The sequence below is a fragment of the Vigna umbellata genome, chromosome 4, assembly GCF_029865625.1.
Source record: "Vigna umbellata cultivar VRB3 chromosome 4, Vumbellata_1.0, whole genome shotgun sequence".
NCBI classification, from domain to species: Eukaryota; Viridiplantae; Streptophyta; class Magnoliopsida; order Fabales; family Fabaceae; genus Vigna; species Vigna umbellata.
Window position 1 is genome coordinate 22,539,704 of NC_142168.1, and position 18,505 is coordinate 22,558,208.

At 33.3% G+C, this 18,505-nt stretch overlaps 1 protein-coding gene and 1 long non-coding RNA gene across 2 annotated transcripts; both read right to left on the reverse strand.

Annotated features, from left to right (window-relative positions):
- Positions 1 to 1,994: 1,994 nt before the first annotated feature.
- Positions 1,995 to 7,506, reverse strand: LOC148199592 (receptor-like protein EIX2). The gene is made up of 2 exons (XM_088114036.1): positions 3,885 to 7,506; positions 1,995 to 2,307 (listed from the first exon to the last, which is right to left on the reverse strand). The coding sequence occupies exons 1-2, from the start codon at positions 7,476 to 7,478 to the stop codon at positions 2,290 to 2,292; spliced, it is 3,612 nt and encodes a 1,203-aa protein (XP_087970162.1). The 5' UTR covers positions 7,479 to 7,506; the 3' UTR covers positions 1,995 to 2,289.
- Positions 7,507 to 13,602: 6,096 nt separating this feature from the next.
- LOC148199593 (uncharacterized) lies at positions 13,603 to 15,412 on the reverse strand. Its single transcript, XR_015785893.1, has 3 exons — positions 15,355 to 15,412; positions 15,175 to 15,260; positions 13,603 to 13,661 (listed from the first exon to the last, which is right to left on the reverse strand). It is a non-coding gene; the product is annotated as an uncharacterized LOC148199593 (long non-coding RNA).
- Between the last annotated feature and the right edge of the window lie 3,093 nt (positions 15,413 to 18,505).

An 18,505-nucleotide genomic window follows, 5' to 3' on the forward strand; every position in this document is an offset into this window, starting at 1 on the left:
AGACATATGGCCGTGGTTCTAACCACAACCGCGGCATATAGTGCATTTTTTAATTTTTTTTTTAATTTTTTTTTTTAAAAAAAATGAATTTAGGCAGCGGTTCCCTAGACAACCGCGGCATATTCCGCAGCCTATATACCGCGGTTAGAACCGCGGCATAAAGTGTCTGACTTACTACCGCGGCTGAATATGCCGCGGTTCAAGAACCGCGACGTATAGTGAAAATCAACCGCGGTAAAAGCCCCTCGCTGCACTAGTGTATAAATATTAGACTTCAAGTCACATGTAGTTTTATCACTACATTCTATATACTTTCAAGAATAAGAAGATATACAAACTAGAATTTATATATGACTATATAAAAATATGACATATGTTTGCATACGTTGAAAAAATGTGTGGAGGTGCAGGGAGAAACAGTTTTTGTAGAACACATTGTTGCTGTGAAGATTAGAAGATACGAAGAAAAAAATGGGCCTTTTGTTTCATACTTTCATTTGCATGTGACTTCGTTCCATCTTTCTTTACACTTTTATTAGTCAGAATTTGGTCTTCAAATATTTAGGAGATGGTGTTGCTCCCTCCATCATCACACTTTGCTCTCTCCACCACCCCATTTCTGTTTTATCCCTTTCTTTATTTTTCTATTCCTATTTTACCCTTAATAAAATTTTAGGGTTAATATCTTTTAACCTCTAACCATTCTAATTCTTTTTAATCTCAACCCACTCTAATCCTCTTTGCAGTGGGAATTCTTCTTCCTCTTTTTTTTGTTTCATGTTCTTCTTCTTTTTCATACTTCTTCTTCTCATTCTAATTGTGGTATGAGAGTATGGTGAACTTTCATTAGTTAGTGTGCGAGATTGTAAGTAGTGATGGAAGCAATTGATCAACATGCAAGATCGGTGTGGTGGGGTGTGGTGGGGTGGTGTGGGAAGATTCATCGTAAAGAAGGTGCGTAATAAACCCTAAAAAGTAATTGTATAATCTTTAAACGGATGTGATCATCCGTCAACGGATGTCAACATCCATTTAAGGCAAAACGGATATCATCGACATCCGTTTTCCCTTAAACGAATGTTGACATCCGTTGACGGATGATCACATATGTTTAAAGATTATACATTTATTTTCTAATTATTTTTATTAGTTTATTTTTTATATTAATTTTAAAGATATTTTAATAATGTAATTTAAATGTTTTGATGTATTATTTTTGAGAAGACGGATGTGGTGGAGTTGAGAGTGGGAATCTAAAAGAAAGAGAATGAGAGTTGGTGGTAGAGCTGAGTGAAAAGTGAGTGGGTAAAAAAATAGAGTTTGAATTCAAAGTAAATAAATATGATTAAAAATAAAATAAAGGTTATTTTTGTAATTAAAAAAGATTATTTTTGTAATTAAAATTTTTTTAGAAAAGGTTGGAGAGGTGAAGGAAGAAGTGGTGGTGGTGGAAGGAGTAACACCCTTAGGAGATTGATCCTCCAAATGATATTGGTTTCTTTGAGCAGTTACCTATATTTCCTATCTTTCAGTCCTCTATGACTATGTAAAATCAACTGAGACAATTTGGAAAGAAATAGATAAATAATATATAAAATATTATTTAAAAAGAGTGAATTTGACACCTTAATTAATCAAATGCTACTTAAATTATAAGACGACTTTATGATATTAAAAATTGTATTTAACTTTCTAATATTAAAATAAATTATCAAGAAATTTAATAATTAATAGATTATTTGTCAAGTGACAAAAGAAATTCATGTCGTGCTATAAATTCTTCAACTTAGAATCGAATTTCAATGTAATTCATACCATCTTACTCTGATTAAGTTTAAGGCAAAAATTTTCTAAAGTAATTAACGTAAAACTAATTAATACATGAACCCTCTTAATCACATGCAAGAGATGAAGGTAGAAAAGAACAAAAACACATAATGTATTAGTTTTCCATAATCAAAGAACATGACTCAATAATTATGTCATTTCTAACGTTTTGAAGATTCATCAAATTATTGTATGATAATAACTTCACAGGAAAGGCTTACGATATAAACAAAGTATTTAGAAAAAAAAAAGAGATCACAATCACAATAGGCTTCCTGAACAGCCATTACAAAATAAAAATGGAGAAGAAAGAAACATTTAAAGAAAGTAAATGTTTAGAAATCTTCCTCAGTTATCGATCTCCAGAGTACCTCTTTTCTCTGTTTTTTTATGTCCTTTGAGCATGATACCCTCACAATCATTCTAATCTTCAACAACAATTCCATTTTTCCACTTACACTTTTATAATCCAGATTTTCTCTGTCAAAAATTAAGCAAATAATATTAATTTCCCCAGAAATAGAAACAATAAAAAGATAACGTACAAAAACAGAAATTCAAAGAAAATTCATTTTAAAAGGCAAAAGAACAGAAAACTCCAATAATTTAAGTCACTACTAATTAAATTCTTTCAATTTATTTTATACTTTGTAAAATAGATCATTTGTCATAAAATAATTATCTTGTATGGCATGATTATCAAGGCAAATAAAAAAAAAAAGTGTTTGTAGAAGTCAAATTAAGACTAAAAATCTTCAAATTCATATTGGAGATTTTACTTGAATTACAACTTACCATTTACTATAAAATATGTATTTATAGAAATAATTATATCTATCATCCATGAAACTAATATTGCAGTGTTTAAACATATAAAAGAAAAACCAACTTATTATGAAAATGTCACAACAATTTTGAGACTAAGATTGAAAGAGATAAAAATAAAGAGACTGAAAATATGTATTATGCTAACGATTTTCTATTATTTTATTCTATCCATAGACATTAGTTATTATCTTTAAGTAATATTCTTATTTTGTAATTGTTATTATATGGAAATGTGAATCATTTATGACAAGAAAATCATTAATCAAATTTAAAAATCAAAATAATTAATTATGTACATATCAATTAGAAATTTTTGGTACGTAAAATAGACCTTTTTATAAATAAAAAAATTATAACTAATTTGTTAATTAGATCATTTTCATTAGCTATCAATGATAATAATTTTTTAGTTTATAAAATAGTATTTAAATTAGTCATTATGACTAATTGTTATTTGTTTCTAAAATTGATTATTATTTAATGATTTTCTTATAATAATTTTACAACGATAAATAATAAATAGTGAATGACAAATTAAAATGTGATGTTATTTTTTTAACTAAATAATATATTGATAACATGTAACCATAACCATGATGTATTAACATACAAAAATATTTGTATTTATGAACATTTATGTTTATACAAAGTTTGGCTTTAAATGTGCCTATTTAAATTTGAAATACATTCGGATTTTTATTTGGTCTCAAGTAAAAAAAAACTTTTGTTTCCAAAATTTTTTAACATATTTTCTTTGTATGTTACGCTGTTTTTTAAATGTTTATCGATTTTTTCCGCGAAATATTTAAATTTTTTTCTTTACGCTCCTAAAATATTGTTTTCTTTGTCATATGTTTTGTATTAAATGGTGATATGTTGAATTAGAAAAATCACCTAGCCATCATGAAATACAGAATAAGACAAATAAAGGATAAGAAAAAAAAATATGGATGAATAAACTTGGAGAGAAAAAACATGTTTAAATATAAAATCTTTAGTTTTTTTTAAAAATTTTTTGAGATTCCATTTACAAAATTATTTTTATATGGAAAAAAGTGTACGAATATTGAAATTTACCATAAGAATGATCAGTATTGATCTTAATATCACAGGGAAAGTAATTCCTATTATAAGGAATATGAAAATTATTTATTTAAAATAATATTAATAATAATAATAATAAAACAAAAAAAAATCAAATTTTAAACACAAGGTAAAAATAATGTTACCTGCAACTTTGTTTTGTACCAGATCTTGAAAACTTTCGTTCTTTTCATGACATAAAGAGTGTCTCCTAAATTATTTAAGAACTTGAAATATGCATGACGCCAAGAACGTATTATTAAGATTGAGCCAAACACTCCCCAAAAGCTTATAGCAAATCCAATTGTCATACTTATATAATATTCATGATTGAAAATCTCATCCTCTTGAAATTTAACAATTGGTTGCTGTCTTGGTTCTCCATCAATACACAATTTCTCTAATGGTAGTCCACAAAGATCGGTATTATCTTCATATTTTGATGCATCGAAACTCTGTAATTGTGTGCCAGTTGGAATTTTTCCAAATAAATAATTATGTGACAAATCTAACATAGTGAGTCGATCAATTTGAGCAAGACTTGAAGGAATAGAACCAACAAGTTTGTTTTGTGACAAATCAAGAAATTCAAGTGATGTTAACTTTCCAACATTTGAAGGAATTTTTCCTGTCAATTGGTTTCTTGATAAATTTAATGACACCAATCCAAATAAGCCCTCTATTTCTTTTGGAATTTCTCCTGATAATTGATTGTTTGAGAGATCAATGCTATTTAAAAGTGATAATCCCATGTTTGTGAACATTTGTTCTGAACCTTTCCACATCAAGATTGCATTCAAATCATATGAATAGTCAGCTGAGGTAAAAGTAGTGCTAACGAAATAATAATGACGTTGATAATCTCTCAAAGATGTCATTTGAGCCATTGAGGAAAAGTTTCTTATGCATGTAGGAATTTCTCCAGATAAGTTGTTTTGCGAGAGATCTAAGAGTTGAATGCGTTTTAGATAACAAATTTGTAACGGTAAACACCCATGGAAATAGTTGCTTCTTAAGCTTAAAAATTGCAACTGCGATAATTCGTTCCCGATCCAATTTGGGATAGATCCTGATAATCTATTTTCTGTTATGTCTACCATCACCAACTGTGTGCAATTCTTCAAGATGGAAGGGATTTTACCTGTTAAATTATTGCTTCTCAATAACAAAACTTGAAGTTCAAGGAGTGATCCCATTGAAGAAGGAATCTCTCCTGAAAACTTGTTCTGACTCATATTTAAGTAAGCCAATGACTTAAAATGGGTCCAACAGTCTGGAATTTGTCCAGAAAACTTATTATTTGAAAGGTCTAATTGGTATAAATATTCAGCTACACCCCTAGAGCATAAAAATGAAAAAGAATTTGTGAATTTATTGTTTGATAGATCAAGAAATATTGAGTCTCGTAAAAATGGTGGAACATGACCTTCAAATTCATTTGATGCAAGACTAAGAGAATCGTAATAATTCTCTATTGGCAAATTTGGAATCGTACCTTGTAAATTATTGCATGAAATATTAATACTCATCTGATTTGACAATCCAAATTTGGTCCAAAACCATTTTGGAACGGTACCTGATATTCCACTGTTTGAAATGTCAAGGTATCGAAACTCGTTTTGTTTCTCTAGCCATTTGGGAAACAATGGACCAAGCTTGCAAGACCTCAATTCAATAGTATTTAATTGAAAAGTTGAAGCCCAATTTTGACTCATTTCTAACGTCAATGAGTTATCTGACAACATCAATATCCTTAACTTTGTCATATTATAAAAATGAGAGTCAGTTAACACACCTTTCAAAGAGTTTGACATCAAGGATAATACCTCAAGTTCTGTTGGAAATCGAAGATCTTCAGAAATTGTCCCATTTAGCTTGTTATTATCAAGGTACAATGCTTTTAATGATGGGAACATTGTGGCGAGGTTGCTAGGCAAAGTACCACTAATTAGATTCATACTCAAATATAAATGTTGCAATGAGTATCTAGAACATCCAGACAAATGATTAAATATCACTGTTAGATCTTCACTCAACTTGTTGAAAGATAAATCCAATAACTCCAATGTACATGTGCTTCCAAATGATTTTGGAACACCACCTTCTAAAGAGTTAGACCTAACTAACAAACACTCCAAATGAGATGGCAATCTAGTGCCTTCAGGTATCTTCCCACTCAATTGATTGTCAGAAAGATACAACAATTTTAAATTTGAAAATGCTGAAAGGTCAGGTATGGAGCCTCTGATTTGATTGTTTTCCAAATTCAACTCTTGTAATGAGTATCTAGAACATCCAGACAAATGATTAAATATGACCGTAAGATCTTCACTCAACTTATTATCAGACAAATCCAATAACTCCAAAGTATATGTGCTCCCAAATGATTTTGGATCACCACCTTCTAAAGAGTTAGTGCCTTCAGGTATCTTCCCACTCAATTGATTGTCAGAAATATCCAATATCTGTAAAGATGAGAACACTGAAAGGTCAGGTATGGAGCCTCTGATATGATTGTTTGCCAAACTCAAATCATGTAGTGAGTATCTAACACAACCACTGGACAAATTTTGAAGAATTGACGAAAGGTCTTCGGCCATATCGTTTGCAGACATGTCTAAAGAAAGTAGGTTGCATATGTTGATGAATGATTTCAAATCTTCACCCTTGAACACATTATAGGAGAGGTAAAGGTGCTCAAGCGAATTCATGGCCAAGCCAAAATGATTTGATGTGGAACCCGTCAAGAGGTTACCATTAAGGTCAAGCTCAACAAGGTTGGAGGTGGTGTTTGACACCCACTGGAATACCATTGGTTGTGTGAATGAGTTACTAGAAAGATCAAGGACAGAAAGGGAAGTAGAAAAATTGAAGTTGGAAGGGTTGAATGAAAGGAGGAAATGATCGGAAAGGCCACATTCAATTAAACTCAGTTCTTTTAGTTTTGGTAGCTTGGCAATGGTTCGAAGGCAGCTAGGAGAACTGTTAAAATTAGATATGGAAGTGAAGGAAAGATGGGTTAAAGAATTAAGATTAGATAACCATTGATCAGTGGTGACAATTTTGAGAGCACTATGATATCCTCCTCCAAGATAGAGTTTATGCAAATTTGAAAGGTTTCCTAGTTGGGAAGGAATGAATCCTTCAAAAGAATTGTACCTGAGATCAAGATACTCCAACCGAGAGAGATTTCCAAGTTCACGAGGGATTGAACCATCCAAATGATTATGAGCAAGATTCAAATATTTCAAATGAGAAAGAGAACTTATCTGAGTTGGAATTTGTCCGCTAAGATAAGATGAAGAGAGATCAAGATATCTCAAGTTGGTAAGAGAGCCAAGAAACTCTGGAATATTAGTGTCTCGAAAATCATTGAAACTGAGATTCAAATACTGTAAGTGTCGCAACTCCATTAACGACTTGTGGATCTCTCCGCTGATGTAATAATACCGAGAGACTTCATTATATTGGCCAAGAGAAAAAGATTCATAATGAACTTCTCCGTGAAGGTCCAGGCTTATAATATGAGCGGTGAGGTTGGTGCAGCGAATCCCCTCCCATTGGCAACAGTCGGGAGTGGTCCAATAGGAGAGTATGCCGTTGTGATCAACAGTGGCAGCCTTGAATTGAAGGAGTGCTTCCCTCTCCTTTGGAATGCATCGGATGTGGTGTTGTCCATAAGCAGCCTGCAACACCACACTCAGCACAAACATAAACATAATCACTTTGAGAATATTCATGATGATGAAATAGAGAGAGTGAATAGTATAGAATTAGATTGATATGTGTTCTGAATTTATCACTCTCAATACCTACATTTATACTCACACCAACTCCTTCATTACTTTATTCTAAGTCGTCGTCGTGGTGTTTGCCTGTTTTCCATTTTTTTTATTCATCATATCAACTAATTTTTGTGGTCCATAAATAACTTTATTATGCATTTCATTAATGCATGTAAGATTTTAATAATATCAATTGACTTCGAAGAAGACTTGTGTATTTTCATTTTAAACGACAATATTATTTGAAATAAATAAATAAACATCAAACTCGTCCTTACAAATAATTAATGATTTGGAAATTAATATTTGAAATCAAAATTAAGAAAGTGCTCTGAAAATGCACTTCAAAATGAAATTGTGTCGAACAAATTGTACTATTTGCAATATATTTTTATTTGTGGGTATCAAGATGGTTCATTTTCCTAACGACATAGAAAGACTCTATATTATTACAAATTAATAGTTTTACACGAATAATAAAATAATGTTATTTATTCTTAGAGACAAAATATTGTATGAAAATAGATACAATTAGAAATTCGTATATTGTCTGCGATTGTTTTTATAAAATTCATAAAATAGATATTTTTCTTTAGGATATTTTAAAAAAATTGTACGTCCAGCTAAATACTAAGAAAATATTTTAATAGTGAAAGTTTATGTCACCATTTCTATGTTGTTCCTATAATATCGTCATCTCATATTACTAGCAAAGGACTTTGTTATAGTAAATTAATTTGGGGTAATGGGACAAAATGTAAAAAATATTGCCAAATTAAAAAGGAAATTTCAAAAAATATAGTCATTATTGGAAAATTAGACATTGGTCTTTATTCAAATAAAATGACAAGGGTGGGAAACATCAATATTGTCACTTTCCTCATTATCAATGGTGGGAAATTTTTTGGGACAATAATTCTATTCTAATCAATTGACTTATCCGAAGACTTGTGAAAACAAAGGTAACTAACATGAAATTGGAATTTTTAGATTAAACCACAATTTTATATAATAAATAATCGATGAAATGTTGCCTTGAAAAATAGTGAAAGAATTATAAGTCAATATTCTAAAGATAATAAAATTAAAAAAGTACTCTGAAAATCCATGTCGCAACGCAATTGTTTTTTAACAAGTTGTAATATTTGTAATAGCTTCTTTTATGAATAGCAAGATGGTTAATTTGACATAGAAAGAGTTCAAATTAACACAGTCCAATAGTTTACATATGAGTAACAAAATAACGTTATTTATTTCTATGTAGAGCTAAAACATTATATTAAATAAATGTCATTAGAAAATTTTATAGTTTGTGTGTTTTTTTTATAAAAATTTGTGAAATTATTCTTTTTAATTTTGTTTTATAAATTTTTTAAGTTCTACGAAAAAAATTATTTAAATAATAAAAGTCCAGATACGTAATAAGTTCGCTATGGTAAATTGTCTTAGTTACAAATTATAAAGAAATATTGACAAATAAAAATGGAAACTTCCTTTTTTTCTAAGACAACAAAATATAAATTAATTAATATTTAAGACAACAACAACAATTCTTTGTTACTTTTCCAAATATGAAAATTTGTAAACCTTGTGAATTTGTACTGTAACAATGATTTTAAAAGTAATATTTCTAGACATTTTCTATTTTATTTTCATCATTTGTTTTGCATGCAAAATTGCTAATTAAACACGAGATGGTATATTTTTAATTTTAACTATTTTTACATTATATTTGAATATTTTAGTTTGTAAGTGTTCTATTTCCCGTTCAAATCAGTGTTTTTTCTTTTTTGTCGTCATATAAATTTGAGGGTCATTATACATTAATACTATTCATTGTTTGTCATATCATACTTATGTGATGGGTTTACTTCACAATTTTCCAAGTCCTCACCCTAAATGTCACTCCAACTCCTATATAATATTTAATTAGTTAAATACATGTTTATATATTATAATTAAAACTGGTAAACAGCAAAATTCGGATAACACTTATTGTGGATTATGGTTTTCTTTTTTAAAATTCAAATATCTATTCAATTTACATAAATTAATAACTTAATTTACGATGCATAAAATAAACTACAAATTATATGGCATCTACAATAAAATTGTTATCAAATGAAATGTTATCGGTTTTATAGTATGAACACAAATTTGGTATCTGTAGAATAAATCAAATCGTGAGAAAAGTTTTAGGGAAATAATTTTATTCCAATCTATGGACTTATTTGAAGACTTTTGAAAAGAAAGGTAACTTACACGAGGAATTTTTAGATTAAAAGACAATTTTATATAAAAAAAATAATCCATCAAATATTTCCTTAAAAATAGTGGCGAAATTATAAATATAGATAGAAAGGTCTGAGATGAAATTCAAGACAAATATATCCAGCTTCCGGTGGAATTGAGTCACCTTATACCTAGGTAAAATGAATTCAGTCTGACCCATGTTTGTTCAAGTTAGTTTTACTAATGTTAAGGTAGAATGACCCAGACCCGAGTCAGAACATCAAATTGTAGTTGTTAAACAACTTCTTCTATCTTAAGATTCAAATCTCTCAGCTATATATGAGTTGCATCATATTTTAGGAAAAGAAGAAAAGAGAGGCTGAAGGCCAAAACTCTAAAGATTATTGAAACAATAAAGATAAGGAAGACCAGAAAATTACCCTTAGGTCTTTAAATATATCACTAAAGACAAGTGGCTGCAAGTTTTTCGTGAGAAGGGTTTATACGTGTGTTAATGAAATGGCTTTGGCATAGGAATTAATGTTTTACACAACACTTCTTACGTTTGTTGTATTATATATAAAATAATAAATTTCAGATATTAAAGTTTTTAAATTGATTGTACAATTTTACTGATAATGTAGTTTGGTTCAATTATTTATGTTAATTATCTTGCTCAATCTTTCAAACATTTCAAATCACCATCAAAACATACACTCCAAAATAGGTGAAAAATAGTAACAAAATTTGATTTTACAGTTTTGGGATTTGCGTGTTAGGGTTTGTGAGGAAGTGAAGAGTTTTCAAATAAAATAAAAAATAAAAAACTATTTTCTATACTGATTATAATTAAAATTAAAATAGAATGTTTTTTTTATTTATTACAAATATTTCATTGTGTCCACTTTCTATATCGATTAAAAGTATTATAAAAATTTCTTATTTGTTACTAAAATGTCATGACGTCCACGAGTGTTATAACTAGAATCAACATGTAAAGTTTTATTATTTATTATAAAAATGTCATTTCATTCATATTTTATATTTGTTATAAATACAATTGGTATAAAAGTGTTACCATATATTTATAATTATGTCATCATGCTATTTTTTATTTCTGATGGATTATAATTGGTATAAAAGTTTAAATATCTACGTTGTTATCATGTTAAGAGGTGAATTTCTATTTAGTATCTGGTTTTAAAAATGCATCTATTGAAACCCAAAGTTGTAGAAATTGTATAAATAAAGTATCATTCCTTAAATTAACTTAAACGAGTTAACTCCATAGTAAAATTTGACTTTTTTTTCTTCTCTCTCCTCTGTTCTTTCTACTTAGTTCAGTTTTTTCTCTTGATTCTCATAAATGAGCATTGCCCTAACAAGATCCTGCTTACATCCTTTGCACCAACCTCACTCACTCAATCTTTTCTTCACTACTTCAAGGTTAGCGGCCTCCCCAGTCCTCACCGCCCCGCTCTTCCCGTCGGCCTGTATACTACGTCCAAAGCCCTTCCCGTGAGTCCGCCTCCACCCGCAAGGGTCCATGGAGGCTCTGGAAGGACCACTTCCACGCCATCGAGGAAGAGGGTCTCCTCTACGCCCACGATAATGCCCAACACAGCTTCCTTCGTCGCTGCTATTTCCCGGCATTCATCTTCGCCTTCCTCCTTCTCTTCTCCTTTTTCTCTCTCATTCTCTGGGTCGCAAGTCGTCCCCCACCACAGATATTGCCATTGTTGCTGCAATCTTTGAGGGTCTGAACTTTATGAAGTCAATTCCTGCATTGGATTCCCATTCCTCAAATTATCATCTCTACTTCCTTACTAGCATTTATTTATTATTGCTGCAGAGAGTTAGGATGGAGTACAGACAAGTATAGTACTCAGTATAAGCTCGAAGGATTGCAAAATTGAAGCTCCAATTGTTGGGGAAAGAAGGAAAACCAAGGGTTTGCACCTAGCGTCACAGCCGAACGGTATGAGTGCGTATGTGACTGGAGAACGAATGTCCCTAGACGAACGCTACGAACACACACTACAAGAAAAATCGCATTTATATACGGCCGAAATCCGTATATAACATCAAAAATCCGTATAAAAAGTGGTGTTATATACGGATTATATACGGTCAAAAATCCGTATATAAAAAGGGCGTAGATAACATTACATACGAATAATCCGTATATAAGTTATATACGGATAATCCGTATATAAGTTATATACGGATAATCCGTATATAAGTTATATACGGATAATCCGTATATAATTTATATACGGATATTCCGTATATAAGTTATATACGGATAATCCGTATATAACTTATATACGGATAATCCGTATATAACTTATATACGGATCATCCGTATATAAGTTATATACGGATATTCCGTATATAAATTATATACGGATAATCCGTATATAAGTTATATACGGATAATCCGTATATAACTTATATACGGTTAAACAGATCAATTTGAATAGCATACCTGCTCATCTAAACAAACAATTTACAAGACCTGCCCATACCACACAGACAATTCACAAGACCTGCACATTATATCCATTCACAAATTTGATAAATAAATTAAGTCTTAAAAAGCCGACAAACAAGCGTTTCACATTAATAATCCTAATAAGAATGTTTACATAATTGTGAATTATAATAAGTTCAAATAAGATGAAATAAGTTCTTGAGGGAATAAGTTTGAGTCATAGATGCCCTACTACTAAGAACATAACTAATAATCTCCATAGACATTATCATCTTGTGGTTGATCTGTTGGTTGCTGTGCTTGGTGTGGTTGCTGTGCTTGTTGTGGTTGCTGTGGTTGCTGTGGTTGAACATTAGCTTGTGGCTGATTCTGGGATTGAAGAAATTGTTGTGCAATTGCGGCTGCAGGAGGTGGAAGATACTGCATCATGAGACCAATAAAGCCTTGCAATTGAGAGTTCATCTGTCAAGTTGGTCATCATGGGTTGATACTCGTGTGTGGAGGTTAAGAATGTCCTCTGCAATCGGTTGCTGAGAAGAAGATGCCTGTGTCTGTTGTATGTAACTATCGACACAGTCATCTTGAGCACTGACATTTCCAATGCCGTATACGCGTCCCTTGTACCTTCCACCAGCAACATCCAACCAACATTGGTTCCTCAATCTTTCCTCATCTGCAGGGTCTAGGGGAGCACATGTTGAAGCCCCAACGGTGCTGCATTTCTTTTGCTTTAATGGAATGAGAAGTAGATTAGGTGAGAGGATAGAATGATGGGGTGTTGGCAGCAGTATGCATTAGAATGAAGAGGTGATTAGGCTTGTAGTTGGTGCTGGTTGGTGTGCTCGGGAATCGGTTTGGAATAGAAGGGAACACCTTTTGGATGAGAATTTGAGAATTCTTTAATTAAAGAATGTGGAGTGGTTACGTGAAGTTGAAGACCACTTTGAATATTTTATTGTTTTTTTTTTCTTTCATGTGAAGAATGGAAGTATGAAGAAGTGGCACGGCTCCCATGAGTGAAAGGGCACGTTGATGGCTTAGGTAGATAGCAAATTCTATTTACTTTTCATATTAAAAAAATAAGGTTGAGATGGATATGGGAAGGTTACGGTTTTGGATGAGGAAAACAATTTCCTATTCTATTTTTATTTGAATTTTTACTACATCCATAACTAAAATAGAAACAACACATGTTAAAACTAACATACTTTACTACATCCATAACCACATTTCAGTACTTTACTACATCCATAACCAAATTTCAGTGACTAAAGAGAATGACACAATGCAATTGAACATCAAACAATCACAAGGCTAATTTACCTCCCCACACTAAATACAAATAAAAGGTTAGAACCACTTACTTGAGTTTTGATGTCACTGTTTGACCAGAAAATGGGGAAACTTTTTACCTGATGATTTCAAGTCACAACATGCATTGTATCAATTAAAAAAAATTGTTTTATAGTACAAGGACAACATAAAGGTACATGGACAAAAAAAGAGGGGCATTAACTTTGTAACATATCTACTACTGTACTAAAATGCATATGTAATTATTTTACTGAGTAACCAATGACTTCATTGCTTCATGTATTGTCCTCTGCCTAGACTAATCACATTGTTAAATAAATGAATATTATTGCAATATATGTTGGATGCTAATTAAGTCATAACCAAGTCCTTAAATCCAAACAGTTGGAATTTGTTGATGTGGAGTTATCACAACTTCCAAAGGGTTCACACTTCCCATAAAATTCACATTTATTTTGATCCACCTCAAGTTCCAGAAACTTGGTTCTTTTAAAAAAAAAACTCTACCAATTTTAATGTGCCATATGGGGTTACGGTAAGGATTCCAAACATTGCAGGTTTTTCAAAGTTGTATGTTAGATATGCATTTCCATTATCATTAGGCTCAAAACGCCACCCATATATGTCAATTTCCCTACACACAAATTAGACCACCCTTAAGTTTGAAAACTCTAAAAGCTGGAACAAAATGAATGAAATTAACTGACAAATTTCTCCTTTTGCTAGAATTTATCATTGTTCCATCTTTAATCAGCGTAAGAGCACCACTTTGAGAGCATTGATCAGTTCCAAAGTCAGGAAACTGAAGTTAACATTTGTTTTGACTCATTAAACATGGTTCATTGAGTTTTAGCCAACTATCTTGTTTCTTTGGTATGGTTGTTGATTTCACAGGCATGGTTGTTCTTTTATGACAGCAAGAGGGAGACAACTAAGATGTTTGAAGACAAAAGTAGATTTTGGGATGGAATTGGTTGGTGTGCAACAATTATTGTTTTTGTGACAGTGTTAAAAAAACACAGTGTGTTCAAAGAGCTTTAGCAAATAAACTAGGAGTGTAGAAAAAGGTATTTTTTGCATTAGGAGGCAAAATCTGCTTCATGATCCTCCCAATTTTGGCTATTGTCAATAAATGGTCTTGTTCCCTAATGCCACTATGTTTAGGATTGGAGGAACTGCCTCCAACATATTCCACCATCTTTGGAAGGGGGTAAGGAAGGATTAGAAGAACTACCTCCAACATTGTTCTCTGTTTTCAGATTAGAGGAACTACCTAGCCAGCTGCATGTTCCAACTATTATTGAACTTATTGCAAATATATATGTACTCTTTGTTATGCCCTTCCCGTGCCATATTATGCCCCATATATAGTTATATATACATTTCAAATGGAAACAACTTCAAACCAGGAAACAACTTCAAACCATGTAACCACTTTTTTGAAAAAATAGGATCCACTAACATGATTGTCAAAACCATGATGACTAATATCTGAAAGCAATAAAAGCATCCAAAACGAAGCAAACCATTTTCAGTGACTAGTTTTGGTCAAGACCCATTTTCAATAACAGCCAATAAAAAGAAACCAAAATATAAGCAATTCAAACTTACCAAATGTAGAAGGCAATAGCAGCTCGATCTTATCTCTTCCACTTCGAAGAAACCAACCTAGGGTTTTCAAATTCGCGATTTCAAACCTCGAAAGAATAAAGACCAAAAATAGGACAATGTAACAACACCCAGAGAAAAGATAACTCAAACAAACCTCAAATCTAAATGATTCAAACTTACCAGGAGCAAAACGCAACTACAACTCGAGCTTATCTCTACCACTTCGAAGAAACCAACCTAGGGTTTCCAAAGTCACAATTTCAAACCTCCAAACAACAAAAAGAGAAAACGAAATCAAAAATAATCCTCAAAGCTTCGATTACTCACCGTGTTCGACAAATCAAATCTGAATCCACACAAATCGCGAGCGGTGACGTAGAGTGCAGGTTTCACTGAACCAGAGGCTCACTGCCGGCGAGGTGGACTGACAGCGGAGAAGAGAGTGTAGTGAAGAAGTGGACTGAAGGTTCGAGAAGAGGGAGAAGTGGACTGAAGGTTCGAGGAGAGGTTCGAGAAGAGGGAGAAGATGTGTTTTTTTCGAGAGTGATAGAGGGGGGAAATTTTGCAGCTTTCAGTTTAATTTTTATTTGTTTTTTTCTAAAATCAGCTTATACACAAATATTAATACGAACTATCCCTACAAAGCTTCAAGTTCAAAGGCGCCAACGTTACGTACGGTAATTATATACGGCTCATCCGTATATAAATATTTTTATCATTATATACGGATAAATCCGTATATAATGAATTTCCCAATATCCGTATATAAGATCCGTATGTAATATGTTTATTACATACGGATCTAATCCGTATATAATGATCCGCGGGTAACTAGCTATTTTCTTGTAGTGACACAGTACTGCAGCGTGGATGACCGAAAGGTATGAGTAACATGTGCGACTGGAGAACGAACGTCCTTAGCCGAACGCTGAAGGAGATGAACAGAGAAAGAAAGAGTAAAACGCACAGAAACAATATTATTCACTCTGATTTCTTCAAAGTCAGTATACAAGAACAGAGGTTTAGAATTTATACAATGAAAAGGCAACTGGACAGTTAATTATAAACTGTCCTAACTAACTAACTACCAAACTCGGCTTAATTCCAACACTCCCCTCTAAGCCGAGCACTTAGCGGGGAAACATCCATTCTTTCCAGCCTATCCCGTGCATCACGTTGGGAAAACCGAACGGTTTTGACCGATCGTTGTGTGAGCGAACGGTGTGATCTTGCCAGACACGTGACGAAGGCGGACGCCAACTTGTGTGAGTTGTGCAGTCAAGGACGAACGGTTCGAAAGAACGACTGAGTGAGCGAACGGTGTGATCTTGCCAGTCACATGACGAAGGCGGACGCCAACTTGTGTGACGCCGGTTGAATGAATGCTAGGTGTGGTTGAATGACTTGACCGAACGGTAATGTCTTGGTTCTCCCATGACTCCCTGACTGAAAGTCGTGACCGAACGGTGTTCTCCATGTCTTGTTTCACTAGTGACACCGACTCCCCATGCTTTTTTGGTAGCATTCACTTCAACGATTTCCTCCTTCCACACGGACTTCTTCAAGGCCTCGATCTGACCGATCGGTTCTGCGCATGCATACATATCTTCATCCTCTGTTTGACCGATTGAGCTTGTGCATGCAAACATAGCTACATGCACCAAACCTTCCTCGTTACCAGTCCGTGTATCAGTAATGATCTCGCCAGATTCTTCACTCATTGCAGATTTCACTAGGTTGATCTGAAAAGTTTTATCCTTCGAGATCTTGCTCCTCAAGATCAGGTTCTTCTTTTTGTCAAACACTTCAACCTTATTGAAATCTCCCATTACTACCGTAAAACCTTTTTGAATTAACTGGCCAATACTCAGAAGATTGTACCTTATCGCAGGCACAAATAGTACACCAGTTAGAATGATACGCGAGCCATTCTTCCTGTTGATGACCACATCACCAACTCCATCTACCTTCGAGGTGCTCTCATCAGCAAATTTCACCATGCTCCTCTCGGTCTCACCAAAATTTACTAACCAATCTCTGTTGCAGGTCATATGATTCGAACATCCCGAATCCAAATACCATGATTTGTCTTGAGAGGGTGAACTTACTTCAGATGTAGTTGTCATCAATATGATTGGTTCTGAATCAGACTCCACTGAATCAGACTCTACTTGAGCAGCATAGGCCTCCTTTCCTTGACCTTTTTTCTGCTCTTTCTTTTCAGCATAACACTCAGTAGCGTAATGCCCATACCTATGACAATTAAAACACTCAATATTCGTTTTGTCTTTCTTTTGGAAATTCTTCTCAGATTTGCCTTCATCCTCTGTTGAAGACTCATTCTGATCATCTTTGTTCCTATCTTTTCTCCACTTCCCTTTACCATTTTTCCCTTTCCATTTCTTGAATGTCTTCTTCTCTACATGCTGAGCCTTCAAAGCCTGCTCCTCGCGTTTGATGGGATTTCTTTCACGCATTCTCATTTCATACGCCTCCAAAGAGCTTTGCAGTTCCTCTATTCTGAGTTTTCCAAGGTCTCTCGACTCCTCTATTGCCACCACAATATGATCAAATGTTGAGGGCAGTGACCGCATGATTTTCTCAATCACCATGAGATCAGTAACAGTGTCACCACAGCTTTTCATCTGGTTAACAATAGAGAGTATTTTACTGAAAAACTCACTCACCTTATCATCATCCTCCATCAGTAGGTGCTCGTACTGTCTCCTCAACGACTGAAGCTTTACTTTCTTCACTTTTTCCCCTCCGGCATGATAGCCCACCAAGATGTTCCATGCTTCTCTTGCTGAATCCGCATTTTGTATCTTCTCAAAATGCTTATCGTCGACACACTGATGGATAATCAACAAGGCTTTATCATCTTTCCTCTTAAACTCCTCTTTCTCAGTGCCGCGCAAATCAGACGCAGAAACTGCTCCCTCCATTACGCTGTTGACATCTTGAACACGAAACAAGATACGCATTTGTGTGCTCCATCTGCTCCAGTTCTTGTCTGTAAGAACAAGTAGATTAACAGACATATCTCTGCTGGCCATTCTTTACGCCCTCGATCTTTCACCAAGAAACACAGTCTTGAACTTCTTTATGCTTCAATCACTTTTCTGACAATCTTCCGCCAAGCCCTAGATGAATACGAAGCTCCCAATCACGAACCTGAAGCTCTGGATACCACTGTTGGGGAAAGAAGGAAAACCAAGGGTTTGCACCTAGCGTCACAGCCGAACGGTATGAGTGCGTATGTGACTGGAGAACGAACGTCCCTAGACGAACGCTATGAACACACAGTACTGCAGCGTGGATGACCGAACGA

Excerpts from the sequence above, each read along its gene's own strand:
- LOC148199592 (XM_088114036.1), bottom strand. The coding sequence starts at position 7,478 with ATGAATATTCTCAAAGTGATTATGTTTATGTTTGTGCTGAGTGTGGTG.